The sequence below is a fragment of the Macrotis lagotis genome, chromosome 8 (assembly GCF_037893015.1).
Source record: "Macrotis lagotis isolate mMagLag1 chromosome 8, bilby.v1.9.chrom.fasta, whole genome shotgun sequence".
Lineage (NCBI taxonomy): Eukaryota > Metazoa > Chordata > Mammalia > Peramelemorphia > Peramelidae > Macrotis > Macrotis lagotis.
In genome coordinates, this window is record NC_133665.1 from 52,351,966 (window position 1) to 52,375,336 (window position 23,371).

The following is a 23,371-nucleotide window of genomic DNA, read 5'->3' on the forward strand; positions in this document are numbered from 1 at the left end:
TAGTTATCCTACTTTTTATTGAAGACCTCTGTAATAACCCAGTCACTTATTCTGAGACAAAACATTCTACTTTTGGATAGCTGTAATCATTAGCAATTTTTTTTTCCTTTGGGTCAACCTAAAAGCTGCTTCTCTGAACCTTATATCCATCATTTCTGGTTCTGCTTTCATGGGTAAAAGAAAACAAATTTAATCCTTTTTAACACATACAAGCCCTTCAAATACTTGCCTCTCCCAAGTCTCTGAATATTCTTTGCTCCTTTTACCTACACAGCAAAATCTTGAAGTTTTTTCACCATTTGGATCACCCTTCTTTAGATATTCTTCAGCTTATTAATATCTTTCCTAAATTGTGGTATTCAGTACTGAACAAAATATTCCAGATGTGGGTTTGGTGCCATACTATGGTCCAGGAAGATTAACACATTTGACATCTTAACTCTCTTAATACAGCATAAGATAGGTGCTCTTTTCACTGCACCTAAACCAGTTTTTTAAATAACATATTTCAGAATTTTGCTAGAAATTCATGATAAATTCATCAATGTACTTTGCTCTATTCTCTATGGGTGATGACATCTTGCACACTAAACTTTGCTCTTTTGAAAATCAGGACATATGCTTGTTTCCAGTCCTGTGGTACTTTCCCTGGTACTGCTGAACTTTTCTTTAATATTTTTTTTAAAAATCTTATTTGTATTGATAGTTTTTCTTTATTTGACAATCATTTCTGAAAATATTCTTCCTACCCTTACTGAGTCATTTCCTGTAACAAAAATTTAAAAAAGAAAAAAAAACAGTTTGATAAAATTAATCATTGTGCCTAAACTTCTTTGAATAGTTTTATATCTTTTCGGGTTTTTTTTTACATTAGTAGAATTTTTCCCAGTATTCTTCACTCTCCCTAAAAGTGATTCCATATTAAAAAATATAGGATGCAACAAAAGTCTTACTGTACTTTTAAGCTCTGTTTTAAAAAGCACCAACTTTAATACCTTAAAATTGTACTAAAACTTTTGAGACATACTATTTTCTAAAAGGAAAAAATCAGTAAAACTAGCTAACGTATAGAAAAAATATGAAAAATCTATGTAACATTCCACATTCATGAGTTTCTTAGAATTGCAAAAGTCTGGGATGAGACCATCTTCTTGGGGCCATATTTGTCTTTTTATAATTCTGGTATCATTCACTTTTGATTATTTTGTGGTAGTTCTTTCTATTAACACTGTATATACAGGTTGAGCTATCTTTACCATCTCTGTTTTCTTCAGTACCTTTCCACATCCTTTATGTACATTTGGAACTATGATGTTCTCCGTTCAAACCTTCAGGGCTCTGTTCCTTTGCCAATGTTCTCCTTAAATATTCATAGGATCACTTTCTTCTCTAAAAGTTGCCCACTCCTTTTAAAAATGTTTATTTTTGAATTTTACCATTTTTCCCCTAATCTTGCTTCCCTCTCCACCCCCACCCCCCCCACAGAAGGCAGTCTGTTAGTCTTTACATTGTTTCCATGCTATAGTGATCTAAGTTGAATGTGTTGAGAGAGAAATCATATCCTTAAGGAAAAAAAATAAAATATAAAAGATAGCAAAATGACATAAAAAGACAAGTTTTTTTTTTTAAATTAAAGGTAATAGTATGGTTTTTGTTCAAATTCCACAATTCTTTCTCTGGATATAGATGGTATTCTCCATTGCAGATACCACCAAAATCGTTCCTGATTGTTGCACTGATGGAATGAGCAAGTCCATTAAGATTGATCATCACCCCTATGCTGTTAGGGTGTACAGTGTTCTTCTGGTTCTGCTCATCTCGCTCAGCATCTGTTCATGCAAATCCTTCCAGGCTTCTCTGAATTCCCTTCCCTACTGGTTTCTAACAGAACAATAGTGTTCCATAAAGAACATGTACCACAATTGTTCAGCCAATCCCCAACTGATGGACATTCACTCAATTTACAATTCTTTGCCCCCCACAAACCAATCTGCTCCACTAGAAAACTGTATGTTGGCTCAACTTTCCCTCCAAGTTAGAAAAAAATGTCCCCACTCAGAGAAGCATTCTAATCTGGCATTAATTCTTCTAGCAGTCATTTTGCCTTGGGGTCATCAATTCCATTGAATGTTAATATCAAGCTAGGAGAGATGAGTGTGTGATCAGTCCAGCACTCTGCATCACACATTGCCTTTATCACTCACATTCTGTCTCTTCTCCTTATAATCACATAGTTTATTAGATTCCAATGTTTGCTACAAGGGTGCATGCAGTAAGTATTATGTAAATGAAAGGTTGTGTTTGTACTGAGATCATGAGATGCACTAGTCTTCAGTAATAAATGACCATTGCTGTTGCTGTTTCCAACTCTTTTTCCCTACAAGAACTCCCTGTCATGTCTGGTAGGCTGAGTCTACTCTAGCATTAAAGTCACTCAGACTTATAAGCTTGCCTTCTTTTGGCATATTGATGATAAGGGTCTCCAAGTCTTCATAAAACTTTTCTTTGATTTCATCAGGGTTCATCATGGTGGGAGTATAGACACTGACTATGGTAGCATGGCATTTTCTACAAGTAGCAATCACTTTGGAAGGCATACAAACTTAATGACTTAGATTAGTTTTTTTTGTTTTGTTTTTTAGGTTTTTGCAAGGCAATGGGATTAAGTGGCTTGCCCAAGGCCACACACAGCTAGGTAATTATTAAGTGTCTGAGGCTGGATTTGAACTTTCAGGCCCGGTGCTCTATACACTGCGCCACCTAGCCACAGTTCCAACTTCAGTAAACTGGCTTTCATTTGTCAGTCTTGTTTTACTCAGGGCTGCAATTCAGTTGAAACCTGCTGAGTTCTCTTGCAACAAGAGCTGTTGTTTATAAGTGTACACACATTCCATGTTCCAATGGTGAGTGGAATCTTCTTTGAAGTAGTTTTTGTAAATGTTTTAGTGTTTCGATTGTAGGGTGGAATACCTGCCTGCCCTGGAAATCAGGCCAGGGTTGAGTAAGCAAGCAAATTTTAGGGCACCTTTTCTAGCCTATTCCTTACATTATGAGGTGAGGAGAGATCTTTAAAAGACTACTCAGCTATCCAGAAAGCTGCTGAATTTCACTGCTGCTTCCAATGTGGAGAGGACTCTATAGCTGAATTGTCTGTGAGGAGGGTAGTGACTACAGCTCCCAATGCATCCACAGCCTGCTGATTTGTCACTTGCCTGACACCACAGAACTCTTGAGATCAGAATGGTAAAATGGTATGAGTGAGTTGTGTGAAAATTGGATTTAAGTGAGTCAGAGTTGTCGATATCACTCTCTTTTCCAAAGTCATCATAGTCCAGTGAAAAGATGGGGTCAATACAACTGGTGATGACTCTAGATGCAGTGGATGAACTTGGTGACTTCAACGTCTGAACAAGTTCTAAGTGCTCTACAGCACCCGTTTCAGCTGTCCTCATGTCCATTGGAATGGATTGTTTTCATATGCCTATTCCATCAGTGGAACACTTCATATATTTGGGGTAGACACCCCCTAATTCAAGATTTGAGACCTCAGTTACCCTCAACCTGGTTGTGCCTATCTGATAAAAGTTAACTAGGTTGTGGCCACTGTGCATGCTACAGCTTCTTGGAGTCACAGCTTAGAGTTAGGAGGCTCAGGTGGTCCTTAAAGGTGGAAAGCAGACTTGAAAAGGGCTCAGCAGCCCTCACACCAGAGATATTAGTCTTCCTTGAACACACCCTTTATTACGTTTCTTATCAAGTTTTCTTTAAGTGGTTATTTCTCTGACTTTAGTTTTATGAAGTGACATTGTTCATAATCTTCCACCTCCCTTTGCATAAGGTTTTTACAACTGAATTTGTATTCAAAACCAGTGTTGCTATTGGCAGCTATATCTCTCTGCTTGGCAAAGTCAAATGTTTGCTGTCCAAAGTGGTTTTTTGACTTAAAAAATGGCATATTAGCTAAACTTCTTTCTGAAATTATTAGTACTCTATCCTTTTCTCACTGTTTGAAGAAAATACTTCAGTAAACACAAGTTTTCCTAATTTAATACCATCTCCTTATCCCTTTTATTATTTCAGCTTTGTATTAATTTTGATTTTTGCTCTCATAAATCAGTGATTTCACTAAACAAGCTCAATAATAATGCCTCTAGAAAAATTTTTTTAAAAATTAATAAATGTACAGAACTCAATGCATGGAGGCTCAATATATATAGATATTCAAGAAATAATAAAACTAGGTGAAAGTTATAAAATACTTAACAGTTTATCCCAAAACCATTTTGAAAAACTATATGGGCAGTGAAACCTGCCTTGCTGAGATTATTAGAAGGGAAGTTGCTTTTTGTCAAGAGATATTCCATAGTTAGATGAACAGTTGATATAAAGAAGAATCTTACTATTCACTGCTTGATGACTGTCAAAAAAAGAAAAATATGTTTGATTTAGTAGCATATAGCCTGCCAGCTATATTGATCTGGTTTTCTCAAGGCAAACACAGGTGGGACTCGGAATTCAATAAATCTTAAAGAGTTTTATAAGAGTGAATTAACTAAATATTTGACTAAATATAGCCTCAAATGATGTTATAAATATCCAAATGGCCCTTGGCTATCAAAGACAAAAAAAGGTTCCCCACCCCTGCCTTAAAGGTTCTCCTTCCAGAAAAGATCTACTCCTAGGAGCTCTCATTCAAAATCATAAGATGCTTTGTTTTGATATCATTAATATCAGGTGAGGCATAAAAACAAGAAAGATATGTATGCTTGCCAAAGGCATTCACTACTGTTATGAAGATTCTCTATAGGTGACAATATCCTGAAGAAGCTCCTGTTTCAGATGACATTGTGCTCACTGAATCAAATAAGCTTATAAAACACTACCCATTCTCATGAATGAAGATCCATAATCATGCTAAGGAGTTTCGCCTAATTCTCCACATAGGAAAGAACAAGTGAAAAGAATACCTGTCCATATGGTATACATATGGATAGAAAAACTATAGAGCTCGTTTAATAAATCTACTTATCTTATTCAAATCTGTACCTGGAAAATGAATTGGGCTAGAAATTAATATCAGAAAGATAGTGCGGGCTATTGGGAAAGGCTATAGCCTTTGGGAAATGATACAGTTTTAAAAATGATTCCAACATTGTCCTTGAAAGGACGGCCTTAATTTTTAATCCAAATAACCTAGGAATACTGGATGGATGCAAGTCACTGAACAATAGTGTCTCCAAAGCAATAAAATTCAAACTTTCCCAAAAAACTATTAATTGGTCTGGAAAGCAATTAGGAATTATGCTAAAAAAAAAGTGACTAGAATGTCCTTACCTTCGATCCAGAAATAGTACTGTTAAGAATATGTCATAAGGACACTGGAGATAAAAAGAATGGTCGCACATAAACTAAAATATTTATAATAGCAGGTTTTTAAAGTAATAAAAAGGGGAAACAAAGCATTTGCTGATTGAATTGGGAATGGTTAAACAAATTGTGGCACATAATTCTAACAGTAAAGAATAAGAAATACGCAAAATGAATATGAGACATGGTTAGGTTTGTATGAAATGATGCAAAATGTTAGAGAGAATCAGGTAAACAATGAACTGAATTTAAGTGAGAGGCAGACGGTGCAAAGTCACCAGTTTCACTTTCTCCTGTGAAATCATCTAGGTCCTGTACATCAGATGACTGGAGATGGCCCTGGATGAAGTGGGAGACCTTGACTTTTTTAAACAAAAGTCTTTATCATGTCTCAGTCTGACTGAGGCAATGTTCATTCAGTGATTAAGGCTAAGTAAAAAAAGAAACGAAGCAAGAATGAACTCTTTGACCTAGTCAAAAAATTAAAATCAATCCAGGAAGGGAAGCCCCTCAAAGTTTCTGGTCAAAATAGAAACATTTGCTATTTATATTCATTCTGAGCCAATCAGGGTCCAAATAATGACCAAGTAAGATTTGGCCTGGGACCTTGGTTAATCAATGACAGCTTTGGGTTTAAGGCAAGGTCCTTAAGAAATCCAAACCAGCATCAAAGCTTATTTCCCCAGCAGAAGCCACAACCGGTAATTTCTCAAGGACCTTTTTAAACCAAGGCTTTGGGACTAAGATGCTTTCACTGGGTACAACCTGGATTTTGTAATTCTTTTTCAGACTTGACAAGGTCTGTTTTAGAAATTAGACTGAGGAGTTCGAATGTAACTTGGTAGGATGCCAGCAAGGTTATATGGGGCCTATCCAACTGTGCCAATCTGACATTTGCTACCAAGAAAGCCAAAGGCAAAAGTAAAGGATATCTCCAGCCCAGAATAACATTAATGCATCCGTGGTGGAGGACATAATCCATCTGGAAGAGGTAGATGTGGAAATGAAGTTTGTAGTATTAGTCATTAAGGGTAAATTCAACAAAAATCTCAATATAAGGATCTTTCCGGGATCTCTGGATCACATAACAGTGACAACTAGTGATAGGAAGTTTGTTTTAAATCAGATTGGCCAAAACTCCCTGAAATCACTTCAGCTGATATTAATAAACATGCCCAGTTTCCCAGTGTGTTTAGCTGCAGTTATCAAGGCTATAAGTGAAAATGGAATGAATCTGAACCCAGAAGTTGATGGGACAGTAATTTGGGTGCCAATTTCCAAATTACAAGGGAACACAGAGAGACACTGGTCAAGCTTGCAAAACAAACACAAAGCTAAGGATGTTTTGAGAAAAGTGCAGACCAATGCAATGAATAAACTGAAGAAATCCAAGGACACAGTGGCTAAAGATGCAATTAAACTAACAGAGAAACAGACAGGACAAATAGCAGATGATACAGATGAGATGGGCAAGCACTTGGCACTGAAGACTAAGGAACTCCTGGGATAAGAAAAACTTCTGATGAGGCCATCTATGGGAAGTCTACAGAAGCAACAGTGCCCTAGACTGTGGTTTAGGGCCAAAGTTTTGAAGCACTGCAGCTGATTGCATTCTTTTCTCCTGCACTTTTTATATTACTCTTGGGGGGTATTCTCTTGTTTCCTGTCTCCTACCACAGCATCAATTTAAGTAGGACTGGACTACCATAACTTTTTTTTTTTTTGCAAGGCAATGGGGTTAAGTGGCTTGCCCAAGGCCACACACCTAGGTAATTATTAAGTGTCTGAGGCCACATTTGAACTCAGGTACTCCTGACTCCAGGGCTTGTGCTCTATCCACTGTGCCACCTAGCCACCCTGACAATCATAGTTCTTAACTGACTTTAATAAGAACTGGTTTCATTCTGGATCTATCAAGAGGGACAGCCTCCACTAAGTAAATATCCATAGTTGTGAAATATTCCCCTGACAGGATCGGTTTCCTTCACTTGATGTTTCTGAGGAAGGAGGAAGATTAGTTAATTATGACCATCCCTCAATCTTCTGTTAAGCATTACCTCAAGAAATATTTAGTATCTTTTTCTTTCTTTCTTTTTTTAAAGGCTTTTGCAAGGCAATGGGGTTAAGTGGCTTGCCCAAGGCCACACAACTAGGTCATTATTAAGTGTCTGAGGCTGGATTTGAACTCTGGTACTCCTGACTCCAAGGCTGGTGCTCTATCCACAGCACCACCTAGCCGCCCCTAGTATCTTTTTCATATTACTACTCATTCCTGAGTTGAATTTGCTGTTGGGGAACTTTATCTGTAATTCATATTCGGAAGCCAGGCCTCTAAATGTCTCTTTATTTTGTCTGTAGTGAGTTTTCATTGATGAATTAGGTCTAAATAAATGAAATGAATAAAAACAAAAACAAAATAAAACAGAAAAAAAAGAGAAAGAAATCCAGCCTGTAAGATATTTTGCCAGTTTCAGAGATCAAAACTGACATTCTTTTGGGTAGAGGACAGGCAGAATAAGGTTGCTTCAGAATTCAGTTCTTGTTCAAAAGGAGAAGAGACAGAGAGAAAGGAAAAAGGAAGAAGGAAGAGAAAAAGGGAGAAAGATCCCAAAAGATAAGATTTGACCAAGATATGACTCTACTGGTATGGGTTCCCCACTTTTAGTCCAGTTGAGCTGGGATTCCAACTCTGCTATCGTTAGCTATGTAGCTTTATGGTCTTCTAAAGTCTTAGAAATTAGATCCAAGGAGACAATTTTGTAACATTGTATCACCTGGCATGGAAGCCTTTACCATAATCCTCTAAGGGACATGGACAAGGGCCTCCATTACAGCCTCTGTCCCTGGAAAAGCATCCTAGCAAGTATTTCAAGGTAGAAGCAGGTGAGGTCACTCTTTCTCTGAGTAAAATATACAAATAGTTTTTGTTGGTCACCAACAAGATTTTGTCTTCTTTCCTCCTTTCCCCTGCAATGCCTCTCTGGGGAAATCTGAGTTGTTACCATGTTCAAAACTATTTAAAGAACAAAAGAACACTCTATTTGGAATGCTGTTTACGTCAGTTACTAAATCATCATCATCACCATACAATGCTTAGAGTGTCATTCAGGTGAATTTTGTCTTTCCAGTGAAATTCTTCCAGTACATATTTTTAGTTGTGCTATCTCTCTCTCTCTCTCTCTCTCTCTCTCTCTCTCTCTCTCTCTCTCTCTGTGTGTGTGTGACAGAGAGAGAGAGAGAGAGAGAGAGAGAGAGAGAGAGAGAGAGAGTTCTATCTCCAGACTGAATCTCAAATGAATAGAACTTTTAAATTAGTAAATGTCAGGTCATCCCTTACCCTTAATTTTTCTATCATTTCTGTAGCTGGATCTATTATCTCCTCAATGGTCAGAATCAGTTCTAAGAGCAAAAATATATTTCTAGGAAAAGATAGGATTAATAACAAGAAATTAATATTGCAGGAATAGCTACTTAATAAAACGTTTTAAAGATTTTGAATAATAATAACAATAATAATGTCATTTATATGGTTCCTTAAGATCTGAAAGCTATTTTCTTCAATTGGTAGAATGTAAGTAAAATAAAAAAGTGTAGTAAAAGGTGGAAAAGAGAGGCAGAAATAGTAGTGAAGATAACCTGAGCTTGGATATTGCCTTCAGGTATTTACTAGTCCTTATGACTGATTCCAGGGTACTTATAACCCTGAGACTCATGTTTTTAATCTGTAAATTAGGATAAAACACAGATTTGCAGATTCATAGGATGTAAAGAAAGAACTTTGCAAAACATAAACTTTGAGCTGTTACTAAAGCGTCATTAACATAACAGAAAAATCGAAGGCTTTGGGGGCAACTAGGTGGAACAGTGCCAGGTCTGGAGTAAGAAAGACTGGAATTCAAATCTATCCTCAGACCAGATTTGTGGGACCCTGGGCAAGTCACTTTACCCTGTCTGCCTTACCTTCCTCATCTGTAAATGAGCAATCCATTCCAATATTTTTATTCAGAAAAATCCCAAATGGGGTGACGAAGAGTAGAATATGACTGAAAAAGACTGAACTAAGGACAACTTTGGCTATCAAGGAGACATTACTCCTTACCATATGCTATTTTTTAAAGAAAAAAAAATAATGCAACAAAATCAAAATAATAATTCATTACTGAATGCATGACAATAGCTAACAAAATGGAATTTTTTTAATGAAATTTTTACAACATTCACAAAAGAAATGTTTCATTTATTCAACCAAATAATGGACTGCAAATGAACCAAAGGGGGCAATTTGTATGTTTGGGTCAATTGTAAATTCACTGGAAAAGTAGCTTTTGTTCATAGATAGAATGCTGCTAAGTTTTTCTTTCTTTCTTGTCTAAAATAATAAATTCTCTGTATCTTTAGTCTGGTGGCAAGAGCAGAATTTTGTTCAGAGCACAGTAGTGAAAAACTGATAATGGCCTCTAATCTATCTAGCTTCAAAACACATGTTCAGCCCCGCTGAGCTCTCTTTGATGTGACTTTAACTAGATTCCCTAGTGCCACCTCTGAACTTGGAACATTCCTTCATTCAAAGCTCAATGCCAACTCAACCAGAGGAAGCAAACTCAAAGATAAGCACTTTAATTTTATCTCCACGAAACTGCACTGAAAAGAAAGTTGGGGCAGGAAAGAATAAATGAAACTAATAGAACACAAAGATCTTCTAACTTTTCAGGTAACTTTTTCTTAGTTATGTTTAATAGCAAGAAGTCTGAAAAAGCTGGAAATGTGTTCACTGAAAACTCTCCATTGAATAATTTTATGATGTTCTTCAAATACTGTCTTTTAGCTTTCTGTCTTTTGTTGTACCTCTAAGTTCTTAAACAAAAAAAAATTAAGATCTATCCTCTGGGGAGTAGCTAATACTAATAACTATTTTTCTATAATACTTCACAGCTTATAAAATATTTTCCTCACAACCCTATGAAGTATGTAGTGTGTTATTTAAACCAGAGGTATTACAATTTTATCCACAGGCTCACAACTAATAAACAGTATGGCTAGGACATGAAACCAAGGACTTGAACTCCACATAATTTTTTTTAACAAGACACAATTCTCAATAATAATGTATTTTTATTCTGAATATAGATGGCAATCCTAAATTATGTGTATATGTATTGTGAATACACTGAAAAGTAGCTATTCACTTCTACTCTATTTTGGAAACTGAGTCTATTCAAACTCAAAAATTTAACAAACTTAAAGGTTGATAAAGAAGTTAATGCGGATGGTTAACTCTACCTTGGTCCCTGTCCCAGTACCCTATCTTCACTTTCAATCTATTCCTAGAATGGCTTATCTAGTTTGGATATCAAGCTTGGAAAAACAACTACTCCAAGGTATGTATCCAATACCATGACTATTTTTCAGTTCTGTAACATTCAAAAATGAATTCCCACAGAACCCAAATCTGCAATAGCAAACAGAAGTTCTGGCATCTATTTCTATCTATAACTTGGGAAGCAGATCTCAAACCAAGAAAAAAAAGTATATATTCTTACTGGTGGTAAAATGAATCCAATGATCTCTTACTACTACTTAACCCAGGAGTTTTCACTGGGATGAAAGTCATTCTTGCATTAAAACTTTCCAGTAGGATTTATGAGACTGGAGTAAGAATGTAAGACAGCAATCTGAAGTGTATCAAGCCAGGAGGACATTTGGCTGAGATTCTTCTAGAGTGTGCATGTATGTGTATGTAGCAGGTACTGAGAAAAATGTTGCTATTGCTTCTGTTGTTCAAACAGTGAGGTTTTTAATATAATAATTACTGTCCATGCTCAGATTTCATGTGATGCAAATTGGATTGGGGGAAGTGTTATCATACATTTGGGCAAATATGGTAGCTAATTTATGAGATCCACATTAACAATCTGATGAAGCAAATAAACATGTCACAACTATATAAATATAAATTTAGAGTGGCATAACCAAAACGCTATACAGTTTACTAAGTGTTAGAACCAGAACTTGAACTCCAATCCCTTGGCTTCAAATCAAGTGCTCTTTCTACTATTACTATAACACACTGATATGGATGAAATGAGGAGGGCAAAAAAGGTGTTTACTCCTAAATGACCTTTGGTGTTTGCAATAAATAAAATTTTTTTCTTACAGGGTGTCTCACTTTGACTCTAAATCATCTTCTGGATATAGAGGCTAAAAAGAATTACTAATATACATATCTGTATCTACTCCAACAAAAAATATGAAAGCTACTAATACTAAAATGTACATGGATTATTTATTTGAACCCTCAGATTCTGAGTGATTCTTTGTACCATTTAAGAAAAAGTAATCCTGAAAGGCTGAGAGTAAAATGAAATAGCAAAGGAGACCAAAAAGAGCTAGAATTCTTTAAATTTGTGTGAAAGAGAAGTCAGAAAAGAATTAGACTAATTAGACTGGGTTCTAACTTCTCTTCTATCTACTCTATAATGTTACTGGGATTCAACAGATTAGATGTTATTTTATAGCACTCAATCTGTTGAATCCCAATAAAAAAAATCCCAAAAAAGAAAAGAAAAAAAGAAAATTATTAATACCACCTCCTAATTAGTACATAAAGAGATAAAGTTATTTATGACACAGTCACTAAGTATCTACCACTTGCAGATAGATGTCCATATTATTCATACACTTCTTGTAGAGGTCCAGAAAATGAAGAGATTCTAGATGGAACTAAAATTGTTTCTTAGGACTCAACATGTAATTTCCTGAGAAATGGGATAAACTTGTTTCTATTACTTCAGTGCAAATAGGATTAAAGTCACAATGAGGATGATGATAGTAATTGCTAGCATCTGTGTGGTGCCTATAGTGTTCCAGGCATAATACAGAAAATTTTACAATTATTACCTCTCTGTATCCTCAAGACAACCCTAGAAGGTAGGTACTATCATTATCCCTCTTTTACAATTGAAGAGGCTTCTCTTAGGTCACATAGTTGCTCAGTGTCTGAGGTTGGTTTTAACTCAAATTTTCCAGATGCAGTGCTATATCTACTGCAGTGCCTCAAGGCCTGTAAGTCTATCATTTTTGTATGAGAGGTGAATTAGAAGATGATGAAAAGGACTTACTGAAAAACCTTCCTTTAACACATGATCCAATGAATAAAAAGCTAATTGATAAACGACATGAACCCTTTTACTATCTTTTATGGATTCATGCACTCCTTCCAATAATTCAGGTTAAAATTCTTCCAGACCTTTACATCTAGTGAAATTATTGTTCATGTTTCCCCACAATACTACATGAAAGATATGCCCTGTGTAGGGTAAGGTTGGGTTGGAAAGGAAAAGGAAAAAGCAAGAAAAGGCAGGAAGAAAGGCAGGCAGGAGTTGGGATAATTATTATGTTCATTTTACAGAAAAAGAATGTAGACAGAGTTTAAGAGACTTGCCCAAAGTCACATAGCTGGGGCGTGCAGGAATCTGTTTCAATCTAGGTCTTTCTGACTCCAATTTTAGGGCTCAATCCACATGCCTGCTAACTCCTTGGAATTTCTAGGCCTACATGCAAGCTTTGCTCTTGGAAGAAATCTAACTGTTAATGGAAGGAATCTGGAAATGTAAAATTTCAGGGAAAGATTTTAACTTTTTTGAATGCTACAATTTAGGAAAATGTTTCCGATATAGTGTTAAGAGACTCATTGGGAATACTTTCATTACCAAGTAAGTGACCTTCAAAAAGGGGATTTAAGGATATGGGATAACTTGGTAAAGCAATTTGGTTGGTAGAAGAAGGAAGACTAATTTTAAATAACTCAGGTGGATATGTACTGCTACAGTTAGAAGTTTGGGACAATTTCCTTTAGGTTTATGTTCTGAAATATTTCTAATATTATGTAATGACCTACCCTTAGGAAAGGCTTTGGAAACTTCATAATGAACAAATGTTGAAAATATACTATGGTATACTTATTAAATCTAAGTGCATCTAATAAGGTTGAAACAATGGGAACAATCAACTACATGACCTAAGAATTTAAATCTTACTCTCCTTTAATCAAACAGAATATGTTCAAAAATTTACATATACTATCAATAAAAATATGGTAACAGAACAACTGAGTAAACAAATTGAGTTATGTAAAAGGAAGGCATGCTGAAATTTTAATGAGGACTTTGATTTTGTTTCACTTTCAAAAGAAATTAAAAAGACTTACACACTGCTATCTGTGAGGGACATTGTGTCGGCATCACTGGACATACTCTGCTGTTCACTGTCATTAGCACTGGTGGCTGGTGCAAGGGCATAACCGGAATTGACATAGTAAGGGTTGACAGGTTCCCTCCATGAACTAGGCCTGTAGGAAAAAAATGAGAAATTTGGTCATCCTACTTTGAGAACTTCACGAAAATCAATCCTTCCAGTAATAATTAAGCAAAATAGAGAAACATTTCATATAAATATTGGTAGTTTAACAATAGAGCAAGAGAGAAATCTATAGGGACATCAAAGGTACAAAGAATGGTGCCACATACAAAAATATCTTATTGATATCTTTTGTCCCCCACCTAACATTTGGGACTCGAAATTTCAATAAAACTACTAGCTTTTTAAGAGGAATTAATGTTTGATCAAATTTATATATAAATTATGTTATAAATACCCAAATGACCCTTGGCAGAAATAAGTTTCCTCCCTCTGAATAATATAAATAATATTTTTAAGACAAAGAAAAAGAATAGAAAAAAAAAGCAGAAAATGATTGAAAGACTCTGAAAATATATGCAATATTCTATTTTCAGGTATTACCATCTCTGTCAAGGAGTGGGGTAAGAGTATCTTTTCATATCTTTTCTTTGGGGTTATGCCTTATTCTTTGTAATTTTGCAATATTCACTTTTGATTTTTTTTGTGTTCTTTTTATTTATAGTGCTAAAGTAATTGTGTGTATTACTGTCCTGGCTCTGTATCATGTTTTGTAAATTTTTTCATGTTTATTTGTATTTATCATAGCAATCATTTATTATAATACAGTAATATCCATTATATTAATGTAATGCAATTAGTTTAGCCATTTGCCATCTGATAGGAATCTACACTGTTTCTAATTCACAAAAGAGGTACCATAAATATTTTCTTATGGAAGAGATTTTCTTTTTATTAATGACTTCTTTAAGGTATAAACTTAGTAGTAGAATTTCTGGGTAAAAGAATTTGGACATTTTCATCACTTTATTTACATAATTTCAAACTGCTTTCCAAAATGTACCAATTCACAACTCTATTAATAATGTGCTAGCATGCCAATTTTCAGGGTGATATAAAACCTCAGGGCTGTTTTTATTTGTTCTTCTCTTATTAGTGACCTGGAATATTCTTTCATATGGGTACTAACAGTTTATAATTCTTTTGAGAACTGTTTGCTTATATCCTCTTATCACTTATCGATTAAGGAAAGGTCATTAGTTATATATTTGGTTTTTTTAGGGTGTTTTTTTTTGCAAGGCAAATGGGGTTAAGTGGCTTGCCCAAGGCCACACAGCTAGGTAATTATTAAGTGTCTGAGACTGGATTTGAACCCAGGTACTTCTGACTCCAAGGCACTTTATCCACTACGCCACCTAGCCGCCCTTATATATTTGTTAATTGTCTTAGAGATTAAATTTTCAACAGAGAAATTTAATACAAAATTATTTTTATGATTCAAACACTTTCCTCCTTATTCTAGATGAATTGGTTTTATTTCTACAGAAGCTTTTCAGTTTCATGCAAAGTTTTTTTTAAGATTTTATTTATTTTGAATTTTACAATTTCCCCCCCATTCTTGCTTCTATCCTCCCCCCTCCCAGAAGGCATTCTGTTAGTCTTTACATTGTTTCCATGGTATACATTGATCTTAGTTGAATGTAATGAGAAAGAAATCATATCCTTAAGGAAGAAAAATATAGTATGAGATAATAAAATTTCATAATAAGATAACTTTTTTTTTTTCTAATTTGAAGGCAAGTCTTTGGTCTTTGTTCAAAGTCCATAATTCTTTCTCTGGATACAGGTGGTATTATCCATTGCAGATAGCCCAAAAATTGTCTCTGGTTGTTGCACTGATGGAAAGAGCAAGTCCATCAAGGTTGATCATCACCCCCATGTTGCTATTAGGGTATACAAATGTTTTTCTGGTTCTTTTCATCTCACTCAGCATCAGTTCATGCAAATCCTTCCAGGCTTCCCTGAATTCCCATCCCTCCTGGTTTCTAATAGAACAATAGTATTCCATGACGTACATATGCCACAATTTGTTAAGCCATTCCCCAACTGAAGGTCATTCACTTAATTTCTAATTCCTTGCCACCACAAACAGGGCTGCTATAAATATTTTTGTACAAGTGATGTTTTTATCCTTTTTCATAATCTCTTCAGGGTATAGACCTAGTAGTGGTATTGCTAGATCAAAGGGTATGCACATTTTTGTAGCCCTTTGGACATAATTCCCAAATTGCTCTCCAGAAAGGTTGGATGAGTTCACAGCTCCACCAACAATGTATTAGTGACCTAGATTTCTCACATCCCTTCCAACATTGACCATCCTTTCTGGTCATATTGGTCAGTCTGAGAGGTGTGAGGTGGTATCTCAGAGATGCTTTAATTACATTTCTCTAATAAGTAATGATTTGGAGCAATTTTTCATATGACTATGGATAGCTTTGATTTCCTCAGTTGTAAATTGCCTTTGCATATCCTTTGACCATTTATCAATTGGGGAATGGTTTGATTTTTTTTTTTTGAAAATTTGACTCAGCTCTCAGTATATTTTAGAAATGAGTCCTTTGTCAGAAATACTAGTTTATGTAATCAAAGTTAATTAAACTGTCTTACCCTGTGTAATAAATCACCTCTATCCCTTGTTTGGTTAAGAATTCATTTCTTAATTTCACCTGTAAAAGGCATACAATCTGTTCCTTTGGTACAATCTTTACAATATATATATTTAACACTAATTTTTGCCATAATGTTTCCCAGTTTTCATTTAATTAAATAGGGAATTGTTCCTGCATAATTTGTATTTTAGAATTTTATCAGATTTGGGGTTGAATCTCATTTCTAACTCTCCCTTTTATATTCTGTTCCACTAATCTAATTTTCTATTTTTTTAACTAATGCCAAATACTTTTTTGACTTTTGCTTTGTAATTAAGTTTGAGATCTGGTGCTGCCCCTTTATCTCTCTCTCTCTCTCTCTCTCTCTTATTATTTCTCTTGATAATTCAGGTCTTTTTCTCCCAGCTAATTTTGTTATTATTTTGTCAAGTTTTATAAAGTAGTCCTTTGAGAGCCTGATTGAAATAGCATTAAACTATAAATTACCCTTGGTAGTACTGTTTTTATATTGACATTATTCTTTCAGCTGCTTGAGTTGTTATTTCTTTAAAATGCACTTTGTAATTGAATCTATAGACAATTTGTATGCTTTGGCAGATTTTTTTTTTATATTTTAGGCATTATATAGTTATTTTATTAAGATTTTCCTTTTAATGATTGGTTTTTAGACTTTGTTATCCTGTAAGAAATGTTTTTGAGGCTTTATTTTGAAGCCTGCCACGTTGTCAGCACTATAAATTATCTCATTTTATCTTCTGCTGATGTCCTAGGATTTTTAAAGCAAACCATGAAATAATTTTAATCTCCTTTTTATCTGCTTTTATGTTTTAATTCCATAATCATGTGCCTTAATGCCAAAGCCAGCATTTCTAGAACAAGAGAGAGGAAACAGGCATCTTTACTTTTTTTTTTAACTCTTGTATTTACTGGGAAAGTTTCTAGTATATCCCCTACTGCATGATGATTGCTTTATTTATTGATTTTATTTTTTTGCAAGGTAAGTTAAGTGGCTTGCCCAAGGTCACACAGCTAAGTAATTATTAAGTGTCTGAGGCTGGATTTAAACTCAGGTCCTCCTGACTCCAGGGTCAGTGCCCTATCCACTGTACCACCTAGCTGCCTCAGATGATTACTTTTGTTTTTTAAAAAGTTTTATTATACTCAAGAAGGCACTGAAAACTGACAGTGATATAGACAATAAATAAAAATACTGTATAGTTAAGATAACTTTTTAAAATGTCTCAGTTATGGAATATTACTGTGCTGTAGGAAACAATGAATATAAGAGATACAGAAAAGTAAAGGAAATCTCAAATGAACTGATGCAAAGTACAAAGAATTAAGAAAATATATATAACTATTACAATTATGTACTTGGAAAGAACAGTAATAAAGTGAGTGAAACTGCAAGAATCATATCTGTCAAGCTTAGTTCAAAAGAAGAGATATGAGAAAATGCTTCACCCACATTTTTACAGAGGGGAGTAAAGGCATAGCACAATGTATATAATATCAGACTTTTTTGAAGTGTTGGTTTTTCTTTCCCTTTTATTCTTTGATATTGGATAGCTCTCTGGAAGAGAGAGTAAAGTATAAAGTGAAATTTTGGCAATCTAAAGGCAAAAGTTATCAATAAAAACCTATTTTTTAAAATGCTTCAGTTATTTATATTTGGACTCAGTTTATAATACACACTATTTCTATAAATTTAGTTTAAGACAGAATGCAATAAGCAGAATCTACACCATCAGCCCTGTATCTGTTACTACTAATTAGCTCTCTTATCTGGACAAATCATTGAATTTCTCTAGGTCTGCAGTTTCCTCTTCTACAAAATGATAAGGTTAGTCTAGGTAACTGTTAAGATCATCTTTCCACTACAGTATTCTTTAATTCTGAACATTAAATTCTATTCAATACATATTTGTTCTGAGCTAACTATGTGAAGGTATTGTCCTAGGCATACAAAGATGAAAGAAATGATTGCTGGGGGCAGCTAGATGGTGCAGTGGATAGAGCAGTGGCTCTGAAGTCAGGAGGACCTGAGTTCAAATTTGACCTACCTAGCTGTAGGATGTTGGGCAAGTCAATTAACCCCATTGTCTTGCAAAAAAAAAAAAAAACCCAAACTAAAACGAACAAAAAAGAAAGATATGATTGTTACCAACAAGAATTTTACAATTACCCACATAGATGGTAAAGATGTAAATACTCTCAAAAAGCATATTAGAAGGTAATAATGAGACAATTTTGAAATAATTATTCTATTATCATTTCTGATAACAAATCATAAAAGTTTTAAATAATAGCTTCATGATTATTTTATTTTACCTATAGGTTATTTAACACTGCTTTACTCTCAAGTCACACTGAGGAAAAAGCAGCTGTGTATTCTCAAAGGCAAAGTTCAAGTTCTTGGCAGGTTCTATTAAGCTGAGGGGAAAACGCTCTTATATGGATCTAGCAACAGATCATCTAAAGGATTTCTAAACTTCTGTCTTCTCACTATGCTTCTCCCTATGTGTCCTCTCCGGCTATCAAACTACTCACCAGACCCTTTGATTTTATCCTTACTGTGACAATGTAAGCTTTCTGCTTATTGTGCCCAGAATTAGATATAATTCTGGGGTGTTTCCCACCATCTCCATTCCATGTAGTATCCCTACCTCCCGTTTCTAACTCCCCTTTAGGCAATATGTTCCATGCTTAGACAACAAACTCCTTGAGAGCAGAGACTGTCTTGATATATTTTACTTTAAAACCCTCTTACTCAGCATAATGCCTAGCATACTGGCAGTTTTATATCTATTTTTTGAATCATTTTTTAAAAAAGTTACAATAATTCATGAATTACCTTGGAGAGACAGCAATGTGCACTGAAAAAGGTAATTTCCACACTGATGAAACCAAAGGATTTTAAAAATAAGTTCATAGTAAGTAATCCTGTAATTATTTTTAGCCAAAACATCAGGGAATAATACTGAAGTGTCATTGTTGGTTTGAAAGGACTGTTGAATTAACAAGCTTGGGAAGCAATTACTATGGGTCCACAAAAATTAGCTGAGACATCTACCTAGTAACAGAGAGCTTGGGCAGGGTAGAATTAAAGCAGGACATGGGCACAGGACATTTCTGTGTTTCTGGTCTAAGAGAATGTAAATTTAAAGTGACATTTACTCAAAATAGAAATTTTGGTCTCCTGGACCATATACTTGGCTCCTTCTTTCCATTTTGTATAATAACTGTTAACTAGGCTGATTAGAAAACTACTGACTTGCAGTTTCAAAAACACCGCTTTATTTACCAAATACTGGTATTTATTTTAATACATATATATGTAAATAAACACACACACCCAATTTATACCTATGAAATTAAAAAAATAAAGCCAAAGTTACATTGTCACAACTGAAATTACCAATTTAACATCATAACTATTCCCATTTCTGCAGTCTACCACTGCAGGTTACCTAGAATTTATTCTGGCCCTCTCTCTTTCTTACCCCACCACCCATCTCTGACTTAAAATACAACCTGTCCTTCAAATCTTCTCTGAAGTCTATAAGTACTTGGTTATCCATAAGTCAAAAATGATTTTCTCTGGACCTCAAGCAACAATCTCAAGGTCTTATTGGAGACTCATTCAATTTTCCATATTCATTTTTGTTTATTTGTTATAATACTATTACACAGTATAGATTTCACAGATCTCAAAATTGGAAGAGTTCTCAGAAGCCATCTTGCCTATATCTGAGTAATGAAACAATTTGGTGAACTGTTCACCAAACTTTGAAATTTTCTTTATGAAATCATAAAAGTAGTTCATTTTATGTTTGGATAGCTATTATCCAATTATCAGAAAGTCTTTTTTCTTACATTAAGCTGAAATCTTCTTCTCTGCAATTTTCACATATTCTTCTGTTCTTTATACCTTGTGCACATAACAGCTTTCCAAATAACTGAAAAGAGAGCTATCAAGATGTACACAGGTCATTTTTCTCTACTCCCACTGCTACGCTAACCAAACTGTGAGTACTGTGAAATCAGGAATCATGTGCTAATTGTTTCTACTATCTCTTACTACCTAGCTATTGTTCTGTAAAGTAGGTAATTAATAAATGTTGTTGAATGAATAAATCTACCCCTAAAATTTTAAGATGGTCATTTCATATGCTAAAAGAAAGTTGAATTTAAAAAGAAATATAAAACTAAAAAAAAGTAAATTATTGTCCAAAACAATCCACTGAACAGAAACTCTATCATTTTGTTCATTTCTTCAGGCTAACCATTTCATCATTACATCCCCTACCCCCAAGTAACAAAAGTCATACAAAGTGGAGCTGAATTAATGGTGCTATACAAATCTTTAATTTTTGTATTTGACTATTTGTATTCTTAATTTTTTTATTCCCCTTACAGAATTTCTGCATTTCTACATGTTGTACCTCAGAGGTGATCAGTGGTAGGAAAAATGAGGTTCCAATCTACAACAAAATCCAATATGAAAAGAATTCTAATCTTTGTGCTACTTCATTTTGTAATGGTAAGAAATTGCAGAATATATGATGGAGGAAAGAGAATAATGAAAAATAAAATAGGTATAGCTGATAACAAGCTATCTATTAAAATGATTTCTCTAAAATCCTTTTAATTTTTCTTAAACTGAATGGTAGGACATATTGTTTGAGAGATCAAAAATCTTAATGTCTTATAACCTGGAACAGTACATTTTTTATAGCAACTGTAAATAGTACCTGCATTCTTAGGGATAATTTCAATTAGACTTCTTCAAATTCATCAGTAACTCTCAGAAAGCTTTAAATTGAAATGATTTGGAGTTATAGCAAATAACTTATCAAAATAATAATTAAGAGTTCTACAGTACTTCCTAACTTATAAAATACTTTCCTCACAAATGATTGGATGTGCAAGTATCATGTGGCCTTTTATTTCTTACTTTAAAGAGGCAAAAACTGAGTTTTTGTTAAGTGAATTGCAAAGAGTATATGATAGATTTAACTTTAAAACTAGATCTAAAAAAAAAAAAAACCAAACCAGATATCTTATTGTCTGATCTTGTTATCTCTTAGACTTTGTGTCTCTTCCTTAAGGATTTCCTTAAGGATATGATTTCTCTCTCATCACACTCAATTTGGATCAATGTACAACATGGAAACAAAGTAAAGACTGACAAATTGCTTTCCGTGGGGGGGGGGGGGTAAGACTGGGGTGAAAATTGTAAAACTCAAATAATATCTTTAATTAAAAAAAACTAGAACTAAATGAGAGGTCTTCCAAACTGTAAATCTAGTACATCACCCTTGTCTCTTCTAAACTTGCAAACTAAACATTCCTTTCAGCGATTTTGCCAATTCATCTTTATTCATATTCTACTTACAGACAATCTCAAACAGGAGCACTTTACATGTGAAGTCCTTTCCAATAAAATGGTAAAATCATGACCCAAGTTCTAATGCACCTGTTGTTAGACATAAAATGGTTCATTCCCAATATTGCCACTCTATCAGTGAAGGCATCTTTTCCCCTTCCAAGACAGCTGCTATGCTCATCCACTGACCATGATAGAATTTTGCATGCAAGCCCTCTTTATATACCATCTCTATTTTTTGAAAGGCTGTTGATGAATACCTACTTTCATTCTGAAATACTGCACTATAACTGGGGGGGGGAGTAAAGTAGAAAATGGGGGTGCAAAGTTTTCATAAGAATTCATTGCCAATTTCAGAAAGTCTTATTTCAATGTCAGTCTTCCTTGTAGATTAGAGTTTGTAAATAATTCCATTAAAACGCTGGTTTCTAAATGAAACCTTCTGCAATTTCTTTTTATTTTCAAACACAGTTCTGGGACGATGAATTTAATGAAGAGTAAATACAATGATGAATCTGCACAACATATATAAGAATATATTCATAGGTAGAAAACAAAATACTTTTTAAATTTATCTTCACTTATAAAAAACCACTTAGGGAGAAAAACCCAAGGTTTCTAAATGATAATGCTATTGTAAATTCTTTGGGGCAGACTGTATCTATACCCTATGGAAAGTGCGGAAGATGACAATATGGAACAATAGCAAGAGAACTTTATTGAATTACCAAGGCTTAAATTCACCCCTTGAGGGGCTTTGCTGGTTTCAAGAGCTGTATGTGCTCAGGTAAAACTTATTTTACCTCTGTGTCTCAGCTTTCTGACCTTCTAAATGAAGGGAGCTGGATAAAATCACCAATAAGGTAACTTCCAGTTAAGATATCCATGGACTGTGCTATCTAATTGATACAGAGTTGTTATTTTATGTTGTCAAGCTCCATGGTATTAAATGATGCAAAATAAAAAGAACTGACTCATAAATTTAAAGCCTAGTGGAAAAACAGCCATATATGGGGACTGAATTATCTAAGAAGCACTATATTGAACATGACACCAAACTATACTGAATATGACAACATAATAATTTCTAAACATGACATTTATCAAAGCTGAAAACAATATGTTTTTCTCATGATGAATGGCTAAGAATATCACTTTAAAAAGTGTCATCTGTTAAAATTCTGTCTAACTACTTCCCTACTTAATGTATGGAAGGCTCTTCCATGGAATCTTCTCTATTCACATTTTTCTAGTTATTATTTAGCCCAGCTACCAGGAATTAATGACTATTTATTTTAGCAACATTCAGCTTGTATATAAAAGTTAAAGCCCAAATTTGAGATAATTTTAACATTATCTAGGAATGTCGACTTAATATTAAATCTGGAAGTACCAATTTGTAGTATTATACTCACTAAACTACCATAGTACCTAGTGGACATATGTAAGTTCCAATTTTCTGGAATAAACCTATTTGGGGATACTATAGCAACTGACTATTAGGATAAATTGATTCATGACAGAAAGTACAAAGATACATGTCTATAGTTCATACTTTTTTTTTAGGTTTTTGCAAGGCAAATGGGGTTAAGTGGCTTGCCCAAGGCCACATGGCTAGGTAATGATTAAGTGTCTGAGACCAGACTCCAGGGCCGGTGCTTTATCCACTGCGCCACCTAGCCGTCCCTTTCTTTTGTTTTAAGCTTGCCTTCCACCCCAGACCCTATTTGATGTAAGCATACTGGACAAA

The 23,371-nt window shown here is 34.5% G+C and overlaps 1 protein-coding gene and 1 pseudogene across 4 annotated transcripts in view; one reads left to right on the forward strand and one right to left on the reverse strand.

Annotated features, from left to right (window-relative positions):
- The window catches only part of AXIN1 (axin 1), a 211,180-nt gene that overhangs the window by 43,586 nt on the left and 144,223 nt on the right, over positions 1-23,371 (reverse strand). For all 4 annotated transcript variants that reach the window (XM_074197015.1, XM_074197018.1, XM_074197016.1 and 1 more), the window contains one exon: positions 13,574-13,714. In XM_074197015.1, coding sequence (XP_074053116.1) covers positions 13,574-13,714 — 141 coding nt within the window. The remainder of the gene's footprint in view (positions 1-13,573; positions 13,715-23,371) is intronic.
- On the forward strand, positions 6,300-6,877 carry LOC141495561 (ribosome-recycling factor, mitochondrial pseudogene; annotated as a pseudogene).